The sequence below is a fragment of the Aotus nancymaae genome, unplaced genomic scaffold (assembly GCF_030222135.1).
Source record: "Aotus nancymaae isolate 86718 unplaced genomic scaffold, 86718_ANA_hifiasm-v0.15.2.pri h1tg000022l_1, whole genome shotgun sequence".
Classification (NCBI taxonomy): domain Eukaryota; kingdom Metazoa; phylum Chordata; class Mammalia; order Primates; family Aotidae; genus Aotus; species Aotus nancymaae.
This window is the reverse complement of record NW_026988435.1, coordinates 42,533,772-42,560,779: the sequence shown is the minus strand read 5'-3', so window position 1 is coordinate 42,560,779 and position 27,008 is coordinate 42,533,772. Positions and strand designations below refer to the sequence as shown.

The following is a 27,008-nucleotide window of genomic DNA, read 5'->3' as shown; positions in this document are numbered from 1 at the left end:
GAGTTTCCCAGAAGAAGCTCTCTCTCTTTGCCTACTGCCATCTATGTAAGACGTGACTTGCTCCTCCTTGCCTTCCACCATGAATGTGAGCTTCCTCAGCCACGTGGAACTGTAAGCCTGATTAATCATCTTTCTTTTATAAATTGCCTGGTTTCAAGTATGTCTTTATTAGCAGTGTGAAAACAGAGTACTACAGGTGGTATCATGCAATTCTATCAGAAAGCCCTTAGTATCTGGTTGTCTCTCTTTTCAATATTAGCAACCATTTATAATTATTAATTTGTTCCCCTATTTGTATTAAGAGTTGGAAGATGGTGATATTCTATCACTCCTTTTTTATTTATTATCTTCAATACAGCTATTAAAAGATAGCTCCCTTTATATCAAAATATCTCATGTGCCCCATAAATATATATACCTACTATGAACCAGCAAAAATTAAAAATAAAAATTATTTTTTTAAAAAGGATAGCTGCCCTGGTCAAATATATAGATACCCTAAGGCAGGGTTCAACCTACAGTGGGGCCCAATGGTAAATATGTTTGGCTCTGTGGGCCATATGGTCTTTGTGGCAACTACTTCCATAGTGTGAGAGAGGCCACAGACAAACCCACTGTGTTCCAATAAAACTTTATTCACAAAAACAGAGCAGGAGGTCCAATATGACTCTCAAGCTCTGGTTCTCCAATCCCTGATGTACAGTATATTTTATAAAGGAAAATCAGGATAAATGTTATACTCTTTTTGTTTATACTTTTAAAAATAGTGAATTTGTCCCCTGATATTTTCTAAATATGACTGGTGTGTGTGTGTGTGTGTGTGTGTGTGTGTTTTAGTAACATTAAACAACTAATGGATTTCAATGCAGTGACTATTGTTTGTTTGTTTGTCTGTTTTTGAGACAGGGTCTTGCTCTGCTGCCCAGCATACAGTACAGTGGTATAATCATGCCTCACTGTAACCTTGAACTCTCAGGCTCAAGTGAGCCTCCTGCCTCAGTCTTTCAAGTAGCGGGGACCACAGGTGCGTGCCACCATGCTGGGCTAAGTTTTTTTTTATTTTTATAGAATTGGGGTCTCACTATGTTGCCCAGGCTGGTCTTGAACTCCTGGGCTCAAGTGATCCTCCTGCTTTGGCTTCCCAAAGCTTTGGGATTACAGGCATGAGCCACCGCACCTGGCATGATTATTCTTATTACCACTTATTATAATAAGACTACAGGCTTGTTATATAGACTACAGGCCCCTGAGTCTTTGTGACATGATCCCATAGTATTTGTTGACTTGTCTGCTTTTGGGTAGGATAACATATTCCGGGCTCATCTTCTCCAATTTCTACCTCAAATCTGAAATAAGCCATTTCTTCAAGGATCTCTAGGTTGTGTGTTTTGTTTTTTGGTTTTTTGTGTTTGTTTTTGTTTTTTGGGTTTTGGTTTTTTTGGTTTTTTTTTTTTTTTTTAGAGATCACAATATGGACAGTGAGTCTTCGTTGCTGAAGGATTATTCATTGTCTCTAGCCTGTAGCCTAGACAAAAATAAGGAAATATTTCTACGACAGAAAGAAATTACATCATGAGTGGAGCCTGACACTGCCAAATCAAAAACTCAGAGCAACAAAGTGTTTATTTAACCTCATAGATCTTACATTTGCATCTCCTCTCGGCAACACTGAACATTCTCGTTCTCAGCACAATTACTCACTTGCTTCATTTCACATTACAGACCAATAGTCTAGGAAAGATCACAGCAACTCTGCCACACCAGACAAGATCCCTGAAAGGAGCTGTAAATATTTTTTTGCCATTCTTTTTGTTTTTAGGGTTTATCTTGCTAAGCATAGGCAAGGTACCGTGTTTTAAAGTCACTTTAAATGCTGTGCAACAGTGTGTTACTATGCTACAAAGCCAATACACAGTGAAGTTCATTTGTTTTATTTTGCTTTTTTCAATAAACTTTGGAAATTACTCTTTTATTTTGGTGTATAATCGTAAAAATATTCATATTGTTACAGAGTCAAATTTTCAAGACAAGATGTTCTCAGTGAGGTTTAGATTCTAACTCTTCTATCCAACTCGTTCCTTCGCACCATCTATGGGTAGTCATTTTTGACTTACGCAGTTACTACTATTATCTCACAGGCAAGTATGCTACAAATTTAGAACAAATGTGTTTCTCAAGGTACAGACAAAACATTTCTAAAGCACTGTTATTGTGCTGCATTTTAAATACAGTCATGTTGCATAACCACTGGGACGTGCTTTAAGAAATGTGCTCTTAGGCAATTTCGTTGTGAGAACATCATAGAGTGTACTGACACTTAGCCTATCCTAAGTTTATAAAAAATATTTTTCTTTCTTCAATAATAAATTAACCTCAGCTTGCTGTAACCTTTTTACTTCATAAGCTTTTTAATTTTTTTAACTTTTTAATTCATTTGTAATAACACTTAGCTTAAAATATAAACACATAGACAAAAATGCAAAAATATATTTTCTTTATATCTTTGTTCTATAAGCTTTTCATATTTTTAATTTTACTTTTTTACTTTTTAAATTGTTTTATTAAAAACTAAGACACGAACATACACATCAGCCTAGGCCCACCTAACACACGAACATACACATCAGCCTAGGCCCACCTAACACACGAACATACACATCAGCCTAGGCCCACCTAACACACGAACATACACATCAGCCTAGGCCCACCTAACACACGAACATACACATCAGCCTAGGCCCACCTAACACACGAACATACACATCAGCCTAGGGCCACCTAAGACACAAACATACACATCAGCCTAGGCCCACCTAACACACGAACATACACATCAGCCTAGGCCCACCTAAGACACGAACATACACATCAGCCTAGGCCCACCTAACACACGAACATACACATCAGCCTAGGGCCACCTAAGACACGAACATACACATCAGCCTAGACCCACCTAAGACACGAACATACACATCAGCCTAGGCCCACCTAAGACACGAACATACACATCAGCCTAGGCCCACCTAACACACGAACATACACATCAGCCTAGGCCCACCTAAGACACGAACATACACATCAGCCTAGGGCCACCTAACACACGAACATACACATCAGCCTAGGGCCACCTAAGACACGAACATACACATCAGCCTAGGCCCACCTAAGACACGAACATACACATCAGCCTAGGCCCACCTAAGACACGAACATACACATCAGCCTAGGCCCACCTAAGACACGAACATACACATCAGCCTAGGCTCACCTAAGACACGAACATACACATTAGCCTAGGCCCACCTAACACACGAACATACACATCAGCCTAGGCTCACCTAAGACACGAACATACACATTAGCCTAGGCCCACACGGGGTCAGAATCATCCATATCACTGTCATTCAGCTGGACATCTTGTCCCACTGGAAGGTCTTCAGAGGCAGTAACATGCATGGAGCCGTCATCTTCTATGACAACAATGCCTTCTTCTGGACATCTCCTGAAGGACCTGCCTGAGGCTATTTTATAGTTACCTTTCTTAATATAAGTAAACGAGTACACTCTGAGAGATAAAAAGCATAGTATAGTCAATATATAAACCACTAACAGCTGTTTATTATCATTATCAACTATTATATATTGCACATAATTGTGTGTGCTAGACTTTTATACAACCAGCAGCCCTGAAGGTTACACCAGCATCACCACAAATGCATTGAGCTACAATGTTACAATGGCTATGACATCATTAGACCATGGGAATTTTTCAGCTACATTATAATCTTATGGAACCACCATCATATAGGCAGTTCATCTTGATCAAAATGTTGTTACATGGTGCATGACTGTATGCTCAGATAAAGCCTAACATCTGACCAGTACAAAATACATAATATCAATACATAGATGATAGATGACAAGATAGATTAGATAGACAGATAGATAGATGACAGACAGATGATGGTGATGATAGATAGATAGATAGATAGATAGATAGATAGATAGATAGATAATAGATAGACAATAGATTGAAAGAAAAATAAGCCCAATGTAAACCTAGTACAATCGGAACCACCTCCTTCTCTCTCTCTCTCTCTTTCTCTCTCCCCTGTTTACCCCCAGATTCTGTCTGTTTTAATTACCATTGAGCCAAAATTTCATTCTTGTCTGGTGCCCCCCAAAATCATAAAGTCATTTTATGCCCTCTCAGTCCCCTGTTTTACTAGAATCATTTACATTTGGTGAGCCATTTTTGTAGGTGAAAAATAAACAATTTCCTGTGATTCTAGCTAACATTTAAATACAGGCTCACATAATTATTTCACACACATCATCTCAGATACTCTCCCCAGAAATGACTGAGTAGGGCCACTGTGATTGCAGACTTCTACTCACGGCCCTGAAGCAATCCTCTGCCCCAAGTAGGGGTGGGACCAAGAGATTTACTTCTAACGAGTAGAATACAACAAGAAAAACATGATGTCATTGCATCTTACGTGGTCCAGCTACAGAAGACTGTGGCATGGGCCTTGTCATGTTAAGAGCTGAGTGTGGGGAGCTACCTGGTAGGGAGCTGAGGATGGTCTCTGTTGACAGCCAGTGAGGAACTGAGAGCCTCAGTCTCACACCCTTACCCCCACCACCAAGGAACCTGTAATGATCAGGCTGCTGTGTCCTCATGGCCAGGCCACAGTCCCCATGATTTGATATGACCCTAGCCTCAGTGTTGCTGTGAAGCTGTTTTGTAGATGTGGTAAACATCTACAGTCAGTTGACTTTATACAAGAGAGGTTATCCTGGATAACGTGGGTGGGCCTAAGCCAATCAACGAGAAGTTCTTAAAAAACAGAATTACAGCTCCTTCGAGAAATCAGAAATTCTACCTGTGGACTGCAGCATCAAAAGGATTACAGCCTGCCCTTCCTAATGGCCTGCCCTGTGAGTTTCAGACTTGTCAAGCCAACCACTGTAATTGCACAAGCCAATTCCTTGCAATAAAGACACAGAGGTAGATACAGATATGGATAGAAATACATCTGCTGGTTCTGTCTCTCTCTGGTAGAGTCCCAACTAATACAGAACTAAGTCCTGCCAACAACACTGGGAAGAGGACCCACCCCCAGTCAAACCTTCAGATGAGACACCAGCCAACACTTTGCAGCCTTATGAAAAACCCTGTCCCAGAGACACACAAATAACCATGTCTAGAGTCTCAAAGAAATTCTGCAATGATAAATGTTGGTTTAAGCTGCTGGGGCAGTAATTCATTACACAGCATTAGCTAACTCATGCAGCCATCATTGAACTCATGCAGGAGGTCCCCTTCCCAAGGACACTCAGCTGAAGAGCCAGAAGAGAGGGATACTTTTCTATTTTATGTACAGGTGGTCTTAAGGGACAACAGTGGCTCTGGGTGGAAGGTAAGGAAAGGATAGTTATCTTTATTTTGGTGATGAAAAAATAAATTTTGTAGAGATATAGTCTCAGAGAGATTAAGTCTCTTGCTTAAAGTTCAAGGTCCAGGGCTAAGACTAAAACCAGCCTGGATTTCTGCCACCAGAGTTTTTGCCCTGTGTCCTTAGTATTCTCTGTAGCACGCTGTGGTACCCACCCCTCCTGGTTTGCAGACAGTCGCCTTCTCGGCCTTCTTGCCCTGTCCTCATATGGCAAAGAAAGAGGTCATCTCCCTTGTGTTTCTTCCTATAAAGGCACTTATTGCACTTATGAGGGCTTCACCCAACGACTGAATTACCTCCCGAAGGCCCCACCTCCTAATACCATTACACTGGGGATCAGGGCTTCAACATATGAATCTGAGAGGGGCACATTCAGTCCACAACAAGCCTCATCTCTGCATCCCATCGCTTTGGACTCAGTGCTCCTGCTGTGTTGAACCTCATTTCCTTCCCCAGCTCCCTGCTTCAGCTCCCCATCCCCTTGCTTCTTTCCACACGCTGGCCTCTCTCCCTGGAGCCCCCTTCTCCTCCCATGTGACTAGGCCTTACTTAGGATTCAGGTTAGACTTCACTTTTTCTGGGAAGCTCTCCTGGACTCTGAAGAACACTATCAGAGGCCCGGTGTGGTGACTTATGCCTGTAATCCCAGCACTTTGGGAGGCTGAGGCAGGCAGATCACCTGAGGTCAGGAGTTCGAGACCAGTCTGGCCAACATGGTGAAATTCCATCTCTACTCAAAAATACGAAAGTTAGCCAGGCATGGTAGTGGGTGCCTGTAATCCCAGCTACTCAGGAGGCTGAGACAGGAGAATCGCTTGAACCTGGGAAGTGGAGGTTGCAATGAGCCAAGATCATACCACTGCATTCTAGCCTGGGGGACAGAGGAAGAATCTATCTCAAAAAGAAAGAAAGAAAGAAAAAAGAACATTGTCAGTGCCGTCTCTTTGTGCACCCACTTGCACTCGTATCATGTGGCATTGTAAAGGCCTGTTTACAAACCACTTTCTTAAACAGAAAATAAGTTCTTGACAGCAGGAACTCTGGTGCATGATAAGCATCCAGCCAAAATGTGTTGATGAATGCTGAGCAAGTGCCAGTCAGTACACGCCTAGAAGTCTGAGCATGGCATTACAGCATGCTTCCTTTAAGATGTACACCCTTGGGTCTATTTTTGAATTCTAGGCTTTAATGCAGTAAAGTTGAAGTTAAAATTCTAGGGTCAATTTCTAGCTGTGTGACTTGGGCAAAAATGTAAACTTTCTGAACCTCTGGATGGAAAGGTTTTCTCTTCTCTTACATACAGTCTCACCTATGGTCTCCTCTGACATATGGCAGGATCAGCAAATAACACAGAAAGGGCTTTTTTAGTTGTTTGTTTTTTTGAGATGGGAGTCTTGCTCTGTGGCCCAGGCTGGAGTGCAGTGGCATGATCTCAGCTCACTGCAACCTCCACTTCCCGGGTCCAAGCATTCTCCTGCCTCAGCCTCCCGAGTAGCTGAGATCACAGGCACACACCACCACACCCAGCTCATTTTCGTATTTTTTGTAGAGACAGGGTTTCACTCCTTACTTCAGATGACCCGCCCGCCCTGGTCTCCCAAGTGCTGGGATTACAGGCGTTTGAGCCACCACGCCCAGTCAAGGTTTTGTGTTTCAACATAACATCTTGCCTGCTATGATTTATTGTGGCATTCAATATCCAGAAACAGCTAAAATTACAGACATGAGTAGGAAGGCCTTGTTTCCAATGCCATCTCCTGTGGAAAAGGCAGCTGCCAGTGCCTTTTGTCCTCTGTACAATAGGGAGCTTGGCCAGGGGCGCTCCAGAGTCTCTCCCCTGTCTGACGCTTTTGCTTCTTACCTGAGATGAGCAGGCATCACGCAAAGCATCACTGCTAAAAGCACTGATAGAAATACTCTCTTCACTGAGGTGCAGCCAGGTTCTCATCACTGAAGGGAATCTAATTTACCGAGCTCCAGTCTCCATCTGCGCTGACAAAGGACCGTGCCCCCGAAAAAGCCTGCAGGCCGCAGCACTGTTCAAACAACCAGAGAATAAACAGACGCATCTGTCATCGAGAGCTGGGAGAGGCCTGCCCGAGACAATGTTCCTGGCCACGAATGCCTGATGAAAAGAACGTTTCGTCGTGGTTCAGAGGCACTGGCCATAAGTCTGAACATGCGAACTGCAATTACCTACAATCCTAAAGACAGTCTTCAATGTGTTGTTTTTGTGGTTTTCTGCAGAAGCAATTCCTTCCTCTACCTACCTGATGGTTCTGCTTCACAGGATAACACAATTGAATAAGGACCACGTAGCAATGATAGGGCATTTCTTTGTTCAATCATTGCTCTGTGTGGCTACAGAACATCATCAGGCCGTGCAAAGGGAATGGTTAATGTTGCGGTTTATTTCTCCTTTGTCTTTCTTTTTCTTTCTTTCTTTCTTTCTTTTCTTTCTCTCTCTCTCTCTTTCTATTTATTTTGAGACGGAGTCTCGCTCTGTTGCCCAGGCTGGAGTGCAGTGGTGCAACCTCGGTTCACCACAACTCTGCTTCCTGGCTTCAAGCGAAGCTCCTGCCTCAGCCTCCTGAGTGGCTGGGATTACAGGTGCACACCACCATGCCTGGCTAATTTTTTTATTTTTAGTAGAAACAGAGTTTCACTATGTTGATCAGGCTGGTCTCGAACTCCTCACCTCGTGATTCCCCCCGCCTCAGCCTCCCAAAGTGCTGGGATTACAGGCATGAGCCACCACACCCAGCCTCTCCTTTGACTTTTTAAACAATCGAATGCAGGCCACTCGTGTCTGTTGTGAAGTGGGGGATAATTCTAGAAGCTATTCAAATAGCATGAAATGTGTGCCCACATCCATTCTTCCAAGACACAGCATGGTGGGAGGCAGGCACTGCTCTCTTTCCTTACACCCTCCTGGCTGGGCCCCACTCAGCAGCCCCCCAGCCAGGTAGACCTGGTCGGTGCCATCACAGGCCCACCCTCCAGTTCCTAAAGTCAAACATTCTCTGGCTCAAGTCCTTCAAACCACAGGCTCATCATTTGTTCAAAAAAATGGATTGCTGGGTGGGAGGGACTGCTGTGAATGCCGTGTAAATGCCATGGAGCTTGGAAGGCTCTGTTTGCACTCATGGAGCTTACAGTTTGTGGGGAGAGACAGGAGATGTGTAAGTGCCCAGTAAAACGTGGGCAGGGATGAATGCCATGAAGAAAACAGAGCACACTGAAGGAACAAGGGGAGGGCGCAAGAAGCACTCACAGAGGAGGGGGGCTGTTGGGAGGAACTGCATCCCCCCCATATGTTGAAGTCCTGACCCCAGTACCTCAGCATGTGACTGAATTTGGACATAGGGCATTTAAAGAAGTAATTGGCCTGGCACGGTGGCTCACACCTGTAATCCCAGCACTTTGGGAGGCCGAGGCAGGTGGATCATGAGGTCAGGAGTTTGAGACCAGCCTGGCCAACATAGTGAAACCCTGTCTCTACTAAAAATGCAAACAATTAGCTGGACACGGTGGTGAGTGCCTGTAATCCCAGCTACTTGGGAGGCTGAGGCAGAAGAATCACCTGAACCTGGGGAGGCAGAGGTTGCAGTGAGCCGAGATCGCACCACTGCACTCCAGTCCAAGCAACAGTGTAAGACTCTGCTTCAAAAAAAGAAGTAATCAAGGTAAAATGAGGTCATCAGGGTGGGCCCTGACCCTATCAGACAGGTGTCCTTGTAAGAAGAGGAGATGAGGACACAGACACAAAATGGACAGCCCTGCAAGGGCATGGGGAAAAGATGCCATCTGCAGGCCCAGGAGAGAGGCCTCAGGAGGAACCAGCCCTGCGGCAGCTTGATAATGGACTCCAGCCTCCAGAACCGTGAGAGAACAGAGGTCTGTGGCTGACGTCGCCTGTCTGTGGCACCCTATTATGGCATTAGAGGCATCCATGGGAAGGTCCTGGGGAAGCAGGTGACAGTGCCCGGGCCAGAGGGGCTGGGGTGGCTGGAGGAAGGCGCAAGGGCCATGATGTGCTGGCTCGGGTGAAAAGCAGGTATGGTGGGGAGTTGCAGGAGCGTTCAGGGGCCAGAGGCAGTAGGGTCTTGGGAGTCATGGTAAGGACCTCACAGTCACATTGAAGGTAAATAAAAACTTTTAGAAGGACGAGCAACAGTGGTCCATGATCTGATTCATGCATTTCAGAGCACTCTGTGCAGATCGGTCCACACACGATCCCGAGAACGCACAGGGAGACTCCCGCAGAAGTGCAGGTGAGGGATGATGGCAGCCTGGGTGGGGGGCTGGGACAGTGGAAGTGGCCCAATTTAGGCTCTTCTCCAAGGAGGAGGCTCGGGACCTGCTGCTGCAGGACCTGGAGGAAAGACAGGACCACAGAGGACTCCTGAGCACAAGGCATTGGCAGCAGACATAATCGAGGTGGCAGAGAGGCCGGTCTGATGGGGAAACATAAGAGTTCAGCTTTGTCCATTTTACATCAAAATTATGCTCTGGGTTTGGGATTCAGTGAAAGGTCAGAAGTTGTGAGCCATGTTTAGGCGCCATCAACATAGAGATGGAACTGAAACCCATGATGTTACGGGTTGAATTGTGACCCCTGTCAAAAAAATTCATCTGCTGATGTTCCAACATCCGGTAGCCTAAGACAGGGTCCTTGTAAAGTTAAAATGATGTCAATCAAGTGGGCCCAGATCCAGTGTGGCTGGCGTCCTTATAAAATATAAAAGGAAACGAAGACAGACACACACAAAGGCAAGGCCAGGTGCAGAGACAGGAGGAAGGCGCCATCCACACTCCAAGGGGAGAGGCGTCAGGAGGAGCCAGTCCTGCCGACACCTTGATCTTGGACATCTGGCCTCCAGGACCGTGGGAAGATAAATTCCTGTTGCATCTCTTTTCAGCTAAATGGTGAAGCCTTCATAGCCCTAAAACAAAAAGAATGTGAAGAGGCAGGTGCTCCGACGGAGAGGCAGTGCTGGCGGCGGGGAGGAGGCCTCAGGTCTCAGCTGGGGCCTCCACCGGGGGAGGGCGGGAAGAGGAAGTGGAATGAGCCAAAAAGCGCAGAGGGAGCTGCTGGGAGGGGAAGAAAGGCCGCAGGTTGAGATGTGATGTCGTGGAGCCAGGAGGGTGTGGGAGGGAACAGGGCAGGCTCCAGTGCCAGAAGCTGCCAAGGCCTAGCCAGGCAAGTACCCAGGGTAACACGGTGCTGACCCCACACAAGTGCTGATGTGGCCCCCAGAGCTATTTCAGGAAAAGGGAGCAGCAGAGGGGAGGCCGCTCTTGGGAGGAGCTTTAGCCTTAAGGGAAAAAAGACAGAGAGAGGCACTACTAGAAAAGAGGGAAGTCCAGCAAGTCATCTGTGAGTGGGCAGTGAGAGCAGGCTTGTGTGCTGTGGAAGTTTCTAGAAGGGAGGAGTGGCCATTGGGGGAGAGGAGATGATGGTGGGCATGGAGTCCCGGAGGAAGGAGCAGTCAGCGAGAAGGGACCAGCCTCCCAGGGACCAGGGACAGCCCCTACCTTGCCACAGTGGCGGGCAAGGCCAGCTGATGGGGAGGGAGCTGGAGGGACCCTCATTCTCTGAAGGCACACCACCACCACCCCCCACCACCCACCTCCAGGATCCACCACTTCCCCACACACAGCGCTGCACCCCTCCCTCCCCTGCCGCCTCCAACTCCGGATTCATTTCTGAGCAGGCCCTGGATGCAGCTGCCAGGAGCCTCAGTGGGCAGAGATTTCCAGGCCCGCAGTACTGCAGGAACCGTGACACATGCATGATGAAGTCAGAAATACACATCTGCTTCAGACATTTATTTCCATTTAAATGACACTTTGAAAGATCCAGGAGCCAATTTGTACCACAAAGACAAGTTATCATCAAAGACTCTGGAAGTACCATCGTGTCAATTCACAAGACTTGATTTCTTAAACTTAAATGGTAGCCTTTAGTTAAAATAGACCTGAGAGGAGAAAAACTCCAAAGGATGTCCGCCCTATAATCCACCCTGGACTTGTCATTCCCGACGGGACACCTCAATGGACACTGCCCCACCCCACAAGACTCTGAAGTGTAGGGTCCCACTGCTTTGCTTCCACAATCCAAGGGGATCAAGAAGTACCCAACTCTTAAAAAAATAAGCATGTCAACATTGTTCAATATATTTTTCTACACATATAAAATCAAAATATATTTAAAAAAATATTTTTCCAGATACAAAATAAATATAGAAAACATCAATGTAAAAACAAAAGGACTCTCCAGTTTAGACCACACCTTGCCAGACTTTCAGGAAGAGTGAATGATCACATCAGTCTACAACCCAGAACTCACCCAGTTAAGTGCATTATTTTCATAATTTAATTTTTATTAAAAATAAATATGATTATTAACTGATAATAAGTACATACACCCATTTCCAAAATATGATAGCCTAAGAGTCCAGCGCAGCCCCTAACATATAAGGAAATGACACTTCCAAATATCATCCGGTGACATGTAAATTTAATTTCATGTCGTTTAGGAAAAGCAAAATTTGACCACAAAGTCTCCTCCAGTAGCATTAAGTAATTTCCAGTCATGGTAGATTTTACTGATGTCTTATTTGAGCAGGTGAAACAAGTCACCTATTTCCCATCTGATATTTTCTGGAGCAGAACTGAACTGAGAGTATCACTGTGTCTTTGGCTTACCTCTTCGGGGACTAAAGGACTGGACCCCTGAGCCAACAGGCCTAACGCTGGCTTTGCCAGCGGGAGGGTCTGAGCCTGGCTGGGTCCATGCCACACTGGCCAACTCAACTCTGCACTTCTTTGACCAGAGAATGGAGGTAGAAGAGATGATGGGAAGAGCATGACACACAACATTACATTTGGCTGTGGAGTTCATTCTTCTGCTCGTATTGAAAAGTGATTGTGTCTGATAAGTAGGAAGATCATTTTTTAAATTAATTAAACACTAATTCTCTTGTTTGTCAGTCTTCTGAGTGGCAGGTGCCAAGATGCACTCCAGCTTCCTCCTTTGGGCGTGGCTCTTTCTCCTGTGCGGAGCGTGGACAGGTCCCCTTCAGCTTCAAGGCCAATCTGAGAGCAAGAGCTCCATTCCTAGCATCATATTTCAACAGCAGGAAAACAAACAGAAACTCATGCCGTGCCTCTGTATTCCCGGGGCCACATGCTGCAAATCCTTCTCTCCACATTCCCAACAGAGAATGCAAGCACCTTTCATATCCCAGAGACACAGCTGAGAGTTTACTTCAGATACACCTCAGCCCATGATAAAGCTTCCTAGTGTTCATATAGAGATTTGGGGTCATATAGAATGAAACAGAAATAAAAACAAGTCCCAACAATAATGAATAAAAGATGCTTCAGGAATTGGTGTTTGAAGGAACCTTATAGCTCACTCCCAGGCCACCATTCTTTCTAGTGATGAGAGCTGCCTTGAGGGTGCCTGAATACTACCTTTGGGAGATCCCGTTAGGACCCTATAGATAATTATCAAGTATCTACTCTCCAGCAGGCACCATGCCAGAGACCCAAACAGAGGGAGGAGTCAGGCTGGAGGAACTTTAAAATCTGCCAGGAGAGACACAGCCATGGAAATTGCTATAATGTCCATTCTGATGTAACAAACGCTGAAAATGAATTCTTTATAAAAATGTTACGAGAAAGCAAATACTTGCTGCTACGGTTTGAATGTGTCCCCCACAGTGCATGTGTAAAAAGAAACTTAATCCCAGTGCAACAGTGTTGAGAGGTGGGACCTTTTAAGAGGTGACTGGTCAGGAGGGTTCTGCTGTCATGAAGGATTTAATGTTATTATCAGAGGAGCGTCCGTCATTGCTAGAGTGATTTCATCAAAGCAAGTTTTGCTCTTTTGCCCTCCTGCCCACCACGACACAACACAAAGGCCCTCACCAGAGGCCAGTGCCATGCTCTTGGACTTCCCAGCCTCTAGAACCATGAGCCGGATTAATTTCTATTGTCTATAAATTGCCCAGTCTGTAGTATTCTGTTACAGCAACACAGAGCAAACTAAGACTCTTCTGAATGGGGAACGTAGAGAAGATGTAAACACTGTCTCATCTATTTTTAAAATCAGGGTACATGGCAGCTGCTATATTAAATCAGGCTTGTTAATTATTTACTCTATCACAGAGCCATAGGCTCTTGGCATGGAGGGCCCATGAGAGTCACCAAAGCCTGGATTTTTTTTCTTTGGGAACTGTGTATCAAGGATTCTAAATAATATTGCCTCCCCAGTTCTTGCTTGTAAAAAATGCATCCATACTCAATAGGCTGGTTGATCTATTTCACTTTATTGCACACTTTCTAAGTGCTCCGCCTGAAAGTTGGAGTCACATCCTTCAGAGATGACTGGAACATCTCTGAAGGATGTGACTGTGGACCACACCTGTGGCTGGCTTCACTTACTGAACGGGGGTGCGGGGCACATGGCTGTCATATAACAAATGTGTGACTGATGGTGCAAAGGTGAGAACAAGTGAGGCCCGCAACTCCACCCTGCCACCCCAACAGCTGAGGCAGGGGGCTGCCTGCTATTGTGCATCCCAGGTAATAAAACTGCCCCTCGCTCTTTCACTGCCCTTCAGGGATACGTGTGGGGCAGTTGACATTGATCAGAACCAGCTTCCACTGAGCATGGTATCTCTAATTAGAACCTCGGATCTGTCTGTCTCTCCCTCTCTCTCTCTCACACACACACACACACACACACACACTCGGATCTGTCTCTGTCCATCTCTCTCTCTCTCACACACACACACTCGGATCTGTTTCTCTCTCTCACACACACACACACTCTTAGATCTCTCTCACACACATACACACACACACACTTGGATCTGTCTCTCACACACACACTCTTGGATCTCTCACACACACACTCAGATCTGTCTCTTTCTCACACACACACACACGGATCTGTCTGTCTCCATCTACCTTTCACACACACACACACACTCAGATCTGTCTCTATTCAACTCTCTCTCTCACACACACACACTCAGATCTGTCTGTCCATCTCACACACACACACACACACACACATACTCGGGTCTTTCTCTCACACACACACACACTCTTGGATCTCTCTCACACACACTCGGGATCTGTCTCTCTCACACACACACACACTTGGATCTGTCTGTCTCCATCTACCTTTCACACACACACACACACACACACACACACACGCACACACGGTACGAATGTTGAGCCCCGGGCTTGTTTTGCAAGGGCTTTAGAAAGGGAGATGCAGAAAGTGGGCTGGACTGAAGAGTTCATTTTCTGAAGCCAGACGTTTTTGGGGCCGCCACCTGGAAACCTGAATGACCTCAAGACAGGGTTGGCCAGGACAGGACAGGTCAGGGGACTCAACTAAAGGGGAGGTTCTTCTTCCTCACTCAGGCTTTCCCATCGTTTCTCACTCTCACATGCAGACAAGACAGCACCATGAAACCCACGCTGAGCTGGAACCTGCCTTCTGCAACCAACTAGCTGGGAAGTCCTGGGCAAGTCAGTAGGTCTCTCCGGGCCTTGTTTGCGTCCCACATAAAACAGGTGGCAGGACTGAATGAGCTCTAAGTTTCCTTCAAGTTCTAGAGTCATGAAATAATGTTTTCCTAAAGAAAAAGAACTATTTATTGTATAAAGAAATACACACCTGTAACCCCAACTATACACTGTCTGAGGCAGGAGGCTTGTTTGAGGCCAGAAGTTTAAGGCTGCAGCAAGATCGGGCCACTATGCTCCAGCCTGGGTGACAGGGTGAGACCCTGTCTCAGAAAAGAGGAGGGGAGGGGAGGAGAGGGGAGGGGAGGGGAGGGGAGGGGGAGGGGGAGGGGGAGGGGGAGGGGGAGGGGAAGGGGAGGGGAAGGGGAGGGGAAGGGGAAGGGGAAGGGGAGGGGAAGGGGAGGGGAAGGGGAGGGGAAGGGGAAGGGGAAGGGGAGGAAGAAAAACAGTGGGGAAAACAATGGGTTTCAAAGAAAATCCTTTAAGAACACGCAGAAGCAGTAGGGAGGACCCACGCCTGTCCTCACTCGTCCCTGGAGCTGGAAGCCATGGGCTGACATGGTGAAGGCCAGACCCAGGGCCAGCCACACAGAGGTGGACCAGCCTCACCCACTGAGACCAGTGGCCACACAGACACACACCTAACAAGGTAGACCACGAAACCCAGATCCAACCCTACTGCCAAACAGACTTCTTCCCCCTCAAAGCACAGTCATCTTCAGAATGAGAGGCAGCCCATCCTTTGGAACCAAGGGGCATGGCTCTTGAATCTGGGCTTTGAAAGACAAGCTCAGTCCCTGATTTTTTCCACCTGAGAAGCAGGCTTTTCTGAACATGACCCAGTGTGTTCAGAGCAGCCAGGATGAGGAAACACACCTGCAAAGAAGCAGCTTAATCCAGACACAAGAAATGGTATGCAAAATAGGACGCCAGACCTACTTTTGCAGTGGAACATGGTCAAAACTACTTTGCAGCAAGTAACTTTTCCTGAGTTCAAGTAAGAGTTTAGTCCAACATTTATATGTGACACAGCCATGTGAGGCCTCTTCTCTGAGTACAAAGTAATGCCTGGTAAAGTAAAAAATAAAAAAATAAAACAATCATTTCTATAATGAGCAGCAAGATTGCTTTGCATGTCACGTGACCGTGGCTGACTGGGCAAAACCTCTTGCAAAGAAGTGCCTTGGTTTCACACAACCCTGCAGGACAGGCTCGCACGAACCTCTGGGCGGGAGGCAGCGGAGTAAACTGCAGGCTAAACACCAAACCGCAAAGTTCAGTTGTTCCTCGGCCAAACGAGAAACGCAATGAAGATGAGCTTGGGTCAGGCCTGGGAAGCGGACACAGGAACACCCCGCTTCACCAGGGCCCTCTTTGGGGCTTTGTGTCCAAAGGGTCCTTGAGAGCATCTTGACGTAAATCCAGCTGAATTCCCAGAAGGCTCCCAGACTCCCGCGTGAACCGTGTCTGAGTCTAACTGCCCTTCAGTTTGAACTGAGAGCCCTACAGTGTTCCTGGGGCAGCAGCTGGTCCCCACTGATTGAAATCAAGGGACAGCTGAGGTGAAGAAACCAGAGTGCAGCAGATGGCGCAGAAAAGACATCCGGCTCACTAAGAAGGTCAGCAGTGTGGGCAGTCTGCATAGCAGGTCAGACTGCAGTGGTTTTGAGCCTAATTTATGCATTTTCAGGAACGCTGTAATGCCCAGAGCTTGGCGTTCCTCAGTGTGTGAGCTGCATCCACTGTGGGGACATTTCCTGGGATAAAATTTGGGTTGCATTGAGTACTGAGCCCATAACACGGACTTGGTGCCCAGCTACATCCAGCCCCATGAATGAGGGAGCTGGGATGAGTCTCGTCATCCCAGGCTTAGCTCTAAAAAGCACAAGGATTGGGAGCTGAGGTGCAGGAGACTCTGGACAGGGACAGAAGGATGCTGGCTCAGAGGTGTCATCATCACTGTCCCCTCCTAAGGGAGGCAGCATGCTGGAGTGGTCCAAGTCAGATTCCAACAGTGCTTGATTTTCATTCTTGCTCTTATGTTTGCTGGCTGTGAGCTTTGGGACAAGTTTCTGTACCTCTCAGCAGCTGTTTCCTTACCTGTAAAATTCGGATGGTAACACCCATCATGTCATAGGATACTGGCCCCTGAAATGCAGAAATGCAGGTGGATGTCAAACAGTATGTAGAGTGTGCGCGCCCAAGAGACGGGGTCTATTATTGCCTGGGACACCAAGTGGGAACTACTCAGTGGCTTCATGAACACCGACATTCATTCTGGCGTGGATTTCAGCACTTAAAAAAAGCACCCTCTGTCCCACTCCTTCCAAAATCTTGCAAAAACTATCCCCACAGTTTATCTGAAACTTGTCCAGATGTGCCTCTGGGCTCGCCTCAGACAGCCGGACAATCTTCCTCCCGGGAATTCTCTAGGGCCTGCCAGTGGTCCAGGAGATTCCGGGGCTTGATGAAGTGGCAGGCCACGATTCTCCGGAAGTGGCACACGGAGAAGCGTAAGCCCTCTGGGAAAAAGGTCCGCTGGGAGTGGAGCTCCTCCAGTCTGATGTTCAGCCTTTCCAGGCAGAGCCCCACGAACACGTCTTCCAGTTTAATGAACGGGACGCTCTCGGAGACGTTGTACACCTGACTCGCCACGTCGCCAGAAAACACGTAGCCCGTGCCGGAGCAGAATGGCGGGTACCTGTCCCACGGATATTCAGATTTACTGACAAACCACTTACTGAATGGCTTCCTGATGGGAAGCTCGTTGAGTTTCAAGTAGCCAGTGAAAAACCTGGTTGTCCTGTTTTTCTTCAGAAGCAGTTCGATCAGATAGTAGACATTGATGAACATGTCTGAGTCTGTTTTCATCACAAACGCCGCCTGAGGACAGAAGTGATGCACCCACTCCATGCCCATCATGGTCTTCAGGGTCAAGTTGTAATAGACATCTATGAAGTCCTTCTGGATAATGTCTCCGTGTCGCTGGCTCTCCTGGTCCACCTCCTTCGTTTCCACCACACTGCTGGTGGTCCCCAGAAGGAAGAATGTCTTCACCTGCCTTCCTTTCACCGTCCTCTCTTTCCCCCACGTCTGCCGGATGGCCATGCGCGCAGCCAACTGTGTGTGAGATGAGGTCACCAGCAGGACAAGGAAGGGGGGTGTCTGCCTGCAGTCTGTATCTGGGAGCTTAAGGAAACTCCTGTACTCTTTCTTGTAAACAAAGGGGTGCTCTTTGAAAGGATTCAGATTGTACATGCTAAAATACACACAAAGAGCCCCCAGAACCAGAAGGCAAATATACATCAATCTCATCTTCGGGTAAGCCATCTGAAAGGAACAAAATCCAATGAATAGACCTCTAAAGCATGAGGATGTGTCTAGTTTTATGCTAGGAAGCTGAGATGGGAGAGGAGACCCGTGTTTTGGAAACTCTAGAACCTCACTGAATACAGAAGTCCAGTGCTGTGGTTAAACGGTTAAGCACAGAGGTGTGACATCTGCTAGCATCTGTCACTTCATAGTGTACGATAAAAAGCTCAGAGATTCTGGGCATTGGTCCTGGCTCTCAGCCAGCAGCTGTTCGTGTATGGGAGTCTCGGATTTCCTGTCTGTAAGGAGATGGGACCAGGCCCCTCACTGGGTCCTCCAGCTCTGCCCTTCTATGACTCCACGATGAAGCACAAATAGACAAGCTGCAAGTCTGGAAAGCACGCATTGTGGACTAAATGTACGGGCTGCCTGCATTCTTCCCTGATCTAATTAAGTGGCATTCCCTTCCCAAAAAGAAGCAAGTCTAGGGTTCTGATTTGCACAAGTACCTACAAATTCCGTCTCTGCCAGAATTATTATTTTTTTACGTGACTTTTTACAGTCTCTGATCTGATTCTTTCCTCTTCTGCCCACCCGTCTCTGCTATCCTCGGCAGGTTCAGGATCATCCATGGTAACGTTATAACATTAAGAAAGCGTATAACTCACTTTTTGCTGGGTAAGAGGAACCTCTGTTTGAAAGTTAAAGCCACAGTGTAAATGCCAAGAGGAAATTTGTTTCAAAGAACTGTCAGCGTAGCATGGTCCACACTTATCAGGTTCTGGGCTTGGTTTATTTACCAAAAATGACGATTCTGTCAGGAATCACTAGGAAAAAAGAAGAAGAAAAGAGTATCATTCAAATCACTCGTGCCTTACTAGCAGGCCTTCAGAGTTTACTGTGTCTATCGTGTCACCTTCCCACCTACTTATGTGACTTTGAGCATGAATTTGAGCCCCAATCCCAGCCTTACTTTTCTCATCTGTAAAATGGGTATGATCGAGGCAAACAAAGTCCAAAACAGTAACAATACGCCAATCTCCAGAATCCTTCAGGCCTAATGAGTTAGGATAGCACCTAGTAGCTTTTTAAAGAGACACGGTAAACTCATACATTAGAATCTAACCTCTTACCCTGATAATTTATCTTATTTACATAACAGAATATATAGTTAATGCTGAGAGAATCTAACACAGAGAATAAATCCAATTCTTAACTCAATAGCGACACCTTTGAAATGTTATCCTGGGTGAGAGGGCAGAAAGGACAGCAAGAAATGAAACTGACAGAGTGAAAACAGGGTTGGTTTGGGTTTTTTAATTTTACTTTTATTTCAGAGACCAGATGTCATTCTGTCTTCTAGGCTGGAGCACAGTAGCACAATCATAGCTCACTACAGCCTTGAACTCCTGCGCTGAGTGATCCTCCTGCCTCGGCCTCCCAAGTAGCTGTGACCATCGACACATGCCACCACACTCTTCTAATTTTGTATTTTTTGTAGAGACGGGGTCTCACTATGCTGCCCAGGCTGGTCTCAAACTCTTGGGCTCAAGCAGCCCCCTGCCTTGGCCTCCCAAAGCACTGGGATTACAAGGCCAAGCCGCTGTGCCCAGCCAAGACCTGGTTATTGTGATGGCCAAAAGAGCACCTCAAAATTTCATTGTCAAAATTCTGTTCTAAATACGTTCACCAAAAGCAACATGAAATAATAATGGAGCTTTCTAGAACCAGCTCACTCTCCACCGGGGTGGCAGAAGTAGGACATGGTGAGCTGCACATTTTTACTTTTTTTTTTTTTTGAAAATACATGTTTTAATCTTATTTTAAAATGGTGAAAGTAGCTGACAATTTTTAAAATTTTTCTACTAAGCAAAATAAATTGTCAAGTCTATTTCCACCACTCCCCCCATCTAACTGATGTTTGAACCATCCCTTGGCATCCTGTGGCCGCTCGCCCAGGACCACAGGAGAGGGCCCCTGGCTCAGCTGGGACACTTGCTGGTCACCAGCGAGCCAGGCACTGGCATCGGCATGCAGGTGTGAACAGGGTGCCTGTGGCCTCCCCTTGGCTAGAAGGGAATTTCAAGCATCCCCACCCAGGGAGGAATGGTTTCCTTCTCAGCCTTTCCCATCTGCTCATGGCAGCTCCACCAAGAACTGTGGACAGAAGTCTCATTCATCATCCCCTTTCAAGCTCACAGATGCTGCTGCTGCAGCCACAGGAAGCTCCATGAGGCACTGCCCTGGCCACGCAGCGTCGGGAGCAGCCTGTGCCCACCTTTTACAGATGACCGGTGAAGGCAGGAACCCACCCCATTGGAAGGACTTTCATGTCACCTGCAGCTGTCACCTTCAAATAAGGTCACATTCTGAGATAGTGCAGGTTAGGACTTCAATAGGAATTTTTGAGGAGGGAGCCCTGACCCACGGTAGTGGCACTTGTGACTTGGCTACCGAGAGAAATCACTTGCATTTGTTTTATTTTGTCCCTCAGTTGAGGAACAGAGCCTGCACCTTCATCCCAGGCCTTTCCACTGCCTCAGGAAGCCTCTTTCGACCACCTCCCCTGGGGCAGGAGGGTCCAGGTGCTAGGGGGTTCCATGATGATGACAAATCTTTGCGGGGTTCAGGGTTCACTGCATGAGCCAAGCAGTAACTGGAGCCCGACACAGCAGGGTGGTGCGTGAGGTCTGACAGAGACTCCAGGCGGGCGGCTCTGGATCCTCATCCCAACCAGGCCTCCACCTTTGCATCTCCATGTCTGTCTGTGCACTGCCCAGTTTTAGCAGGAATCCTGCAAAGTCGGTTTGGCCAGGATCCCCCACCATCACTATCTGATCAGTTCCTCATGCTCTACCCTCAGTGTCTGGCCACACTGGTCTGCCTCCAGATCCCCCCGTCACTATCTGATCAGTTTCTCATCTTCCACCCTTGGTGTCTGGCCACCCTGGTCTGCCTCCAGATCCCCCCGTCACTATCTGATCAGTTTCTCATCTTCCACCCTCGGTATCTGGCCACACTGGTCTGCCTCCAGATCCCCCCGTCACTATCTGATCAGTTTCTCATCTTCTACCCTTGGTGTCTGGCCACCCTGGTCTGGCTCCTGCAAGGTGGGTTTAGCCAGAATCCTCCTCGCCCCTGGGATCTTCTCTTAGAAACTTTCCACCTGCCAAGCCTTCCGCCTGCTTCTGGGCTGCCTACTTGTCCATGCTGTATTCAGAATTCAGCCTGGCTCTATACTGAGGTCTCCTTCCCCAACTGCAATAGTTCCTGAATAGAATCTGTCTTCACCCTCTACCTCCTGTCCAGCTCTGGCTTTTCTTTAACGGGTCAGGGGAGAGAACAGAGGTCCCACCTGTGGATATTCAGGGAGACCTGCCTCAGGGAGGCCAGCGGCCAGAGGCAGGGAATCCAGAAGGGCCCTGTGGGTTCCAGAAACAGCACGGTGTGCAGAGGGAAAGCTGGGAAAGGAGGCTGGAGACAGGCAGGGCAGCTCAGAGCGGCCTAGAGGAGCATGTGAGCAGTGTGGACTCTGGCAGAAGACATCAAGGGGTCCACGGTCCTTGTCAGGGTTTTGTGGGCCCATGAGTCTGGAGTCCGACAAGGCCTCTCTATCCCATTCATCGATATAACAGAGAAGCCTCCAATCAAACTAAGTGACGGGGGAGGAAAGCAACAGGGATTTGTACACGTGATCGCTGGTCTCAGAACTGACTAATTTAGACCTGGAAGGCATTTTCAGAATTGCCTTAGTCACCTCAGGCTGCCACCACAAAATACCACAGACTGGGTGGCTTAAATATCAGAAATGTATTTTTTCACGGCACTAGAGACTAGTCTGGGATCAGGGTGCTAGCAGAGCGCACAGCGGGTTCTGGCGAGGGCCTCTTCCGGGCTTCCTGCAGATGTGTCCTCACAATGGCAGAGACACAGCCCTGGTGCCTCTCCCCACAGGGACTCTCATCCCATCACAAGGCCTCCACCCTCAGGACCTCACTGAGCCCACTCACCTCCTAAAGTCCTCATCTCCAATCACCATCCCTTTGGGAGTTAGGGCTTCAACGTAGGAATTTTAAGGAGACACTATTCAGTCCACAGCAAAGATCATCTCCCAGCATTTATTGAGCACTTGCTGTGTACGGTATGGCACTGGTCATGGAGAGTGGCCATGGGGGTTTCCCTCAACTGTATGGAGGGCCAGACTTGCCCCCCAGAACTCACCACAAGACGGAAGTGCTGCGCTCTTCCAACCTATCCACTGCGCCTCAGGCTGGGAGGATACACTTAACCTCCTAGGCTCTTTTCTTTTCTTGAGATGGAGTCTCACTCTGTCACCCACGCTGGAGTGCAGTGGCAATGATCTTGGCTCACTGCAACCTTTGCCTCCTGGGTTCCAGCAATTCTCCTACCTCGGTCTCCCAAGTAGCTGGGACTACAGGCACCCGCCGCCATGCCCGGCTAATTTTTGTATTTTTAGTAGAGATGGAGTTTCACCATATTGGTCAGGCTGCTCTCGAACTCCTGACCTTGCGATCCACCCACCTCAGCCTCCCGAAGTGCTGGGATTATAGGCGTGAGCCACCGCGCCCAGCCACCTCCTAGACTCTTATTCTCCCCTGATATGGAGAACACCTCACCCAGCCTTGGGACTCGGATTCAGACAATAAAGAGAAGGTGGACATGCTAGGAGGATCTGGCCCCGATTCAGGCTCTGTCCCCTCACCTCACTCTACAATCTACCCCTGCTGAAGCTCTGTTTTATTTTGTTTAACTTGTACATTTACTTGCAGCTCCCAATCTCTGAGCAGCCAAAAGCAGTCAGTATTTTTATAACCCAATGCATTTAAATCTCTGATGCATTCTTTTCTGATTAATAACTCAAATAACACTGAACGATTTTACTGAACAACTTTGTCCACAGTGCCAAAATATGGTGTTCATAGATTTAGGAAGGCCAGTCTACAATGGACTTTTTTTAAAAGTAAGCCTTTGATTACCCCATAAGCTAAGAATCAAAGCACTGAGGTCTTTCTTCTGACCCAAAACTAAACAAAACAAATTAATACCACAGCAAAAGAGGATCACCAGAACATCATTAATAGGGCTGTTGATTATTCTGTGCAACCAGCCATATTAGAAAACCCTGAAAATTTTGTAAAACCTTTGTAACTGTCTATAACTAGAGAAATAGAAGGAAGTTGGTATCTTTAACCCCACATAAAACACCCTGGAAATAAAGACAAGTGCTTTCTCCCAAAGAACATCTTCTCCCAGATTATTCCAGAAGCTTGTGGCCCTACTGGTAGACCCCTAGACTCTAGGCTGCTTCAGTAAGGTATCCATGAAGAATTCGAGAGTGACAGGAATTCAGCATGCAAACCACAGGCAAAGGGTTGGGGGAGGAAGAGGAAGATTTTAAACAAGAGGCTGGGCATGATGACTCACGCCCGTAATCCCACCACTTGGGAGGCTGAGGTCAGGGGATCGCTTGAGCTCAGGAATTCAAGATCAGCCTGGCCAACACAGCGAAACCCTGTCTCTACAAAAAATACAAAAATTACCTGGGCGTGGAGGCACACACCTGTAATCCAGCCACTTGGGAGACTGAGGCCCTAGAACCAAATATTTAATTAATTATTAAAACAAGGGAGTATGATCGTTCTAGAAACTGGCCTGCTGGATTTCAATTTAAATGAGGCATCCTAAACAAGGGGCAATGGAAGCAATATCCAGCTCTCAGATTTAACTGTGCTACGTGAAGCCATCTTAACTCTACAAGGCTAGAGATTTTCTTCTTGACAAACAAGTTTAGCAATCCTTAAGATGAGAACCAAAGACTCCTTCAGTTGGCTGGCAATGTCCTGCTGTTCCAGGTGACTCCCCTGCCTCCTCTCGACCATCAGGACATCCTTATTCCCTTTCAGCTGTATGGAGCTTTGTTTTGTTTTGTTTTGTTTTGTTTTTTGCTTTCTTGAGACAGGGTCTCACTCTGTCACCCAGGCTGGAGTGTGGTGGTGCCATCTTGGTTCACTGCAACCTCCACCACCCAGGGTTATACAATCCTCCTGCCTCAGCCTCCCAAGTGGCTGCATACCCAGCCTCCCAAGTGACTACAGACATGCATACCACGCCCAGTGAAATTCTGTATTTTTTGTAGAGACGGGTTTTTGCTATGTTATCCAGGCTGGTCTCGAACTCCTGAATTCCAGGGATCCGCCTACCTCCATCTCCCAAAGTGCTGGGAATAGAGGCACGAGCCACTGCACACAGCCCCCTTTCAGTTCTTGACCCTCCTGCTCTTTCCTGGCTTTGCTTTCTTCTTTCCCTCTCTGCTCAGCTAACTCTTCCTTACCTTTAATCCTCACTTCCTTATTAGCTACTCATAGCACCTTGCATTATACTGTATCACTTTAATTATTGGGATTGTATTTTATTAATTCTTGGTAGAAACCTTGGAATATCACCTACCTTCCTCACTAGTCAATAACTCCAGAAGGTCAGCAGGGACCATTTTCTGTATCTTTCATCATTCTGGACAGGGTGCGGCACTTAGAAGCCCAGTGGAGAGTTCTGAATGAACAAATGAGAAACGAAGCTGCCCGTGTCTCCAAAACCCAAATTATACTTCTTTGTGACTTGGATACATTTTCTTCCTTGAACACAAATGCTGAGTTTCAATGGCCTGTCTTCCAGATGAAACTGTTGTACGAAAAATTTCAGAGTGTTAGGTAATTTTGCTTACGTACACTGCATTAAGACTTCAATTATTCCTCAGAAGATAGAGAATCTGGCGTATTCAGTGGAGGAAGAAGTAACGTCAAGAGTTTCACCCCGGCTGTTCATACAGAGGAGGCTGGTGGGTGATTACAGCCAGAGGGAGCTCCTCCGGAGTGCTGAGAAGCTGCTGTCCAGGGCACCAGCTCCTGAGCAAAGCTGCAAAGGCAGCCTGCTACCTTTCCACACCAGTGGGAGATTTTTGGTCACACCATGCGTTCTCTGTTCTTGTTCTTGAAATGGAATTTTTAAAAGTATTGCAGAATCAATAAAAAAGATGTTTTCAGAAGTACTTTACTCCAACCGTGCAAGGGGCAAGAGTAAATGCATCCAACCAAGAGCATCCCACCCGTGCTGGGAGGCAGAGGGCGGCTGCGGGATCAGCGTTTGAGCCTAAGATTTCACTGGGAACGTTTTAATGTGGGGACCTTTGCTTAACAGAGTAAAAACTATTATACTAACAAAGTGATCTGCCCTGGGTCGAGACATTTGGGCTAACAGGGATGCTGACAGTGAATTATTCTTCTCCCCTTTTGACCACTGCCTGTCCTTGGGGTGTGGTATTTCTCAAAGGTTGCCCCAAATGGAACAAGGACAATAGGTTTCTATCCAAAGTCCAGCATAACTCCCCTAATGTGCCTCTCAGCTAGCAGAGATTCTGCCAGGAGCTAGCCCAGGAGGTGGTGCTGCTGGTCTGCAGCACCTCGGCATGTCCGAGCCACCTTGCACAGATATGAAATGCAGAGACGCCATGTGGTGTCAGCCACAGAGACGCTCCACACACACCAAACCACTGCTAAGGCCGTCCCCACTGGTTATTTCCCAGATGTGAGGAAACCAACTCATCCATCATGAACCACTATCTCCTGCTGGGAAAATTTTGATAAAGAAGAACTTAAAAAAAGAAGCCATCTCTGGCTGAGTTCACAAGGATAGGAGAATTTCCTGCCTCTCTCCAAAGGCAAAGAAAAGCTTGCACACTCAGGCTGAGACCTGAGGGTCAGACTCCGGGAAAATGAGAAGAGAAAACAAAAACATCAGCTGAGAAAGTTGTCTCTGTTCCTGGACCAAACCGCATGGTAGGAAGAGGGCAACTGTGCCTTTATATGGCCACTGCCTATATACCAAACAAGGCTCTGGGAACGGTCAGGAAAGTGTCATTTTGGGCACAATAGAGACATCAGCAGCAGGGTGAATAGACACAGGCCAGGGGAGAAAGACATGGAGTCTACCAGCCATGACTTAGGGAGCATGTTGCTAACCAGGTCATGCCTGATGCCTCCATTCCCTGGGGCTCATGCTCATGATTGTGACTGCATCATAATTTGGGCCAATCATCTGACATCATGACCACCCCCCAACCCAGGCAGTATTAGAAGAGTGAGAAGAAAGTGGGGGTGGGCCAGTCAACACACATCCTTCCCCAACCAGACACTCAGTGCAGCATGGTGCAGAGGCAGAAGCTTGTGACCCTGGGGAGGCCAGTGCTGGGGTCCTCCACTCACTCCTGGATAATCTTAGCAAATCATCTCTTCCTCCCAACCCAAGCGCTCATTTTTAAAAGATCACAATGCCCAATCTGAAGGGCGATGTGAGAATGAAATGAACGCATTCATGGCACACAGCAGGAGGCTAATAAATGCCAGCTTCCTTTCCCTCCTTGTGCGTTACAAGAACACAAGACATTCCTTCACTCTCTCTAGGAATATACGCCATCGTTTCCAAGGTCAGGCAATGGCTCCGTAAGCCGCAGAAGCTGTCTCTGTCTCCCATCACTGTGACCTTCGCACTTTTTGCAATGAAACTGTGAAAGGAAAATAAATCTTGCACCCCGAACTCACTAAGCCAAAGAGAAGAGTCAAGCTGGCAACTGGGCCATGCAAGCCTGCCTCCCATTTGGGTCGCTAA

The 27,008-nt window shown here is 47.2% G+C and overlaps 2 protein-coding genes across 2 annotated transcripts in view; both read right to left on the bottom strand.

Moving 5' to 3' along the window:
• The window catches only part of IGSF5 (immunoglobulin superfamily member 5), a 103,573-nt gene extending 84,503 nt beyond the window's left edge, over positions 1-19,070 (bottom strand). The window contains exons 1-2 of the mRNA XM_021669439.2: positions 18,995-19,070; positions 7,321-7,495 (exon numbers count right to left, since the gene is read on the bottom strand). The gene's annotated coding sequence lies outside the window, so the exon portion shown is untranslated. The remainder of the gene's footprint in view (positions 1-7,320; positions 7,496-18,994) is intronic.
• On the bottom strand, positions 15,418-19,079 carry B3GALT5 (beta-1,3-galactosyltransferase 5). The gene is made up of 2 exons (XM_012445155.3): positions 18,995-19,079; positions 15,418-18,344 (listed from the first exon to the last, which is right to left on the bottom strand). The coding sequence occupies exon 2, from the start codon at positions 18,342-18,344 to the stop codon at positions 17,409-17,411; it is 936 nt and encodes a 311-aa protein (XP_012300578.1). The 5' UTR covers positions 18,995-19,079; the 3' UTR covers positions 15,418-17,408.
• Positions 19,080-27,008: the final 7,929 nt, after the last annotated feature.

Excerpts from the sequence above, each read along its gene's own strand:
- B3GALT5 (XM_012445155.3), bottom strand. The coding sequence starts at position 18,344 with ATGGCTTACCCGAAGATGAGATTGATGTATATTTGCCTTCTGGTTCTG.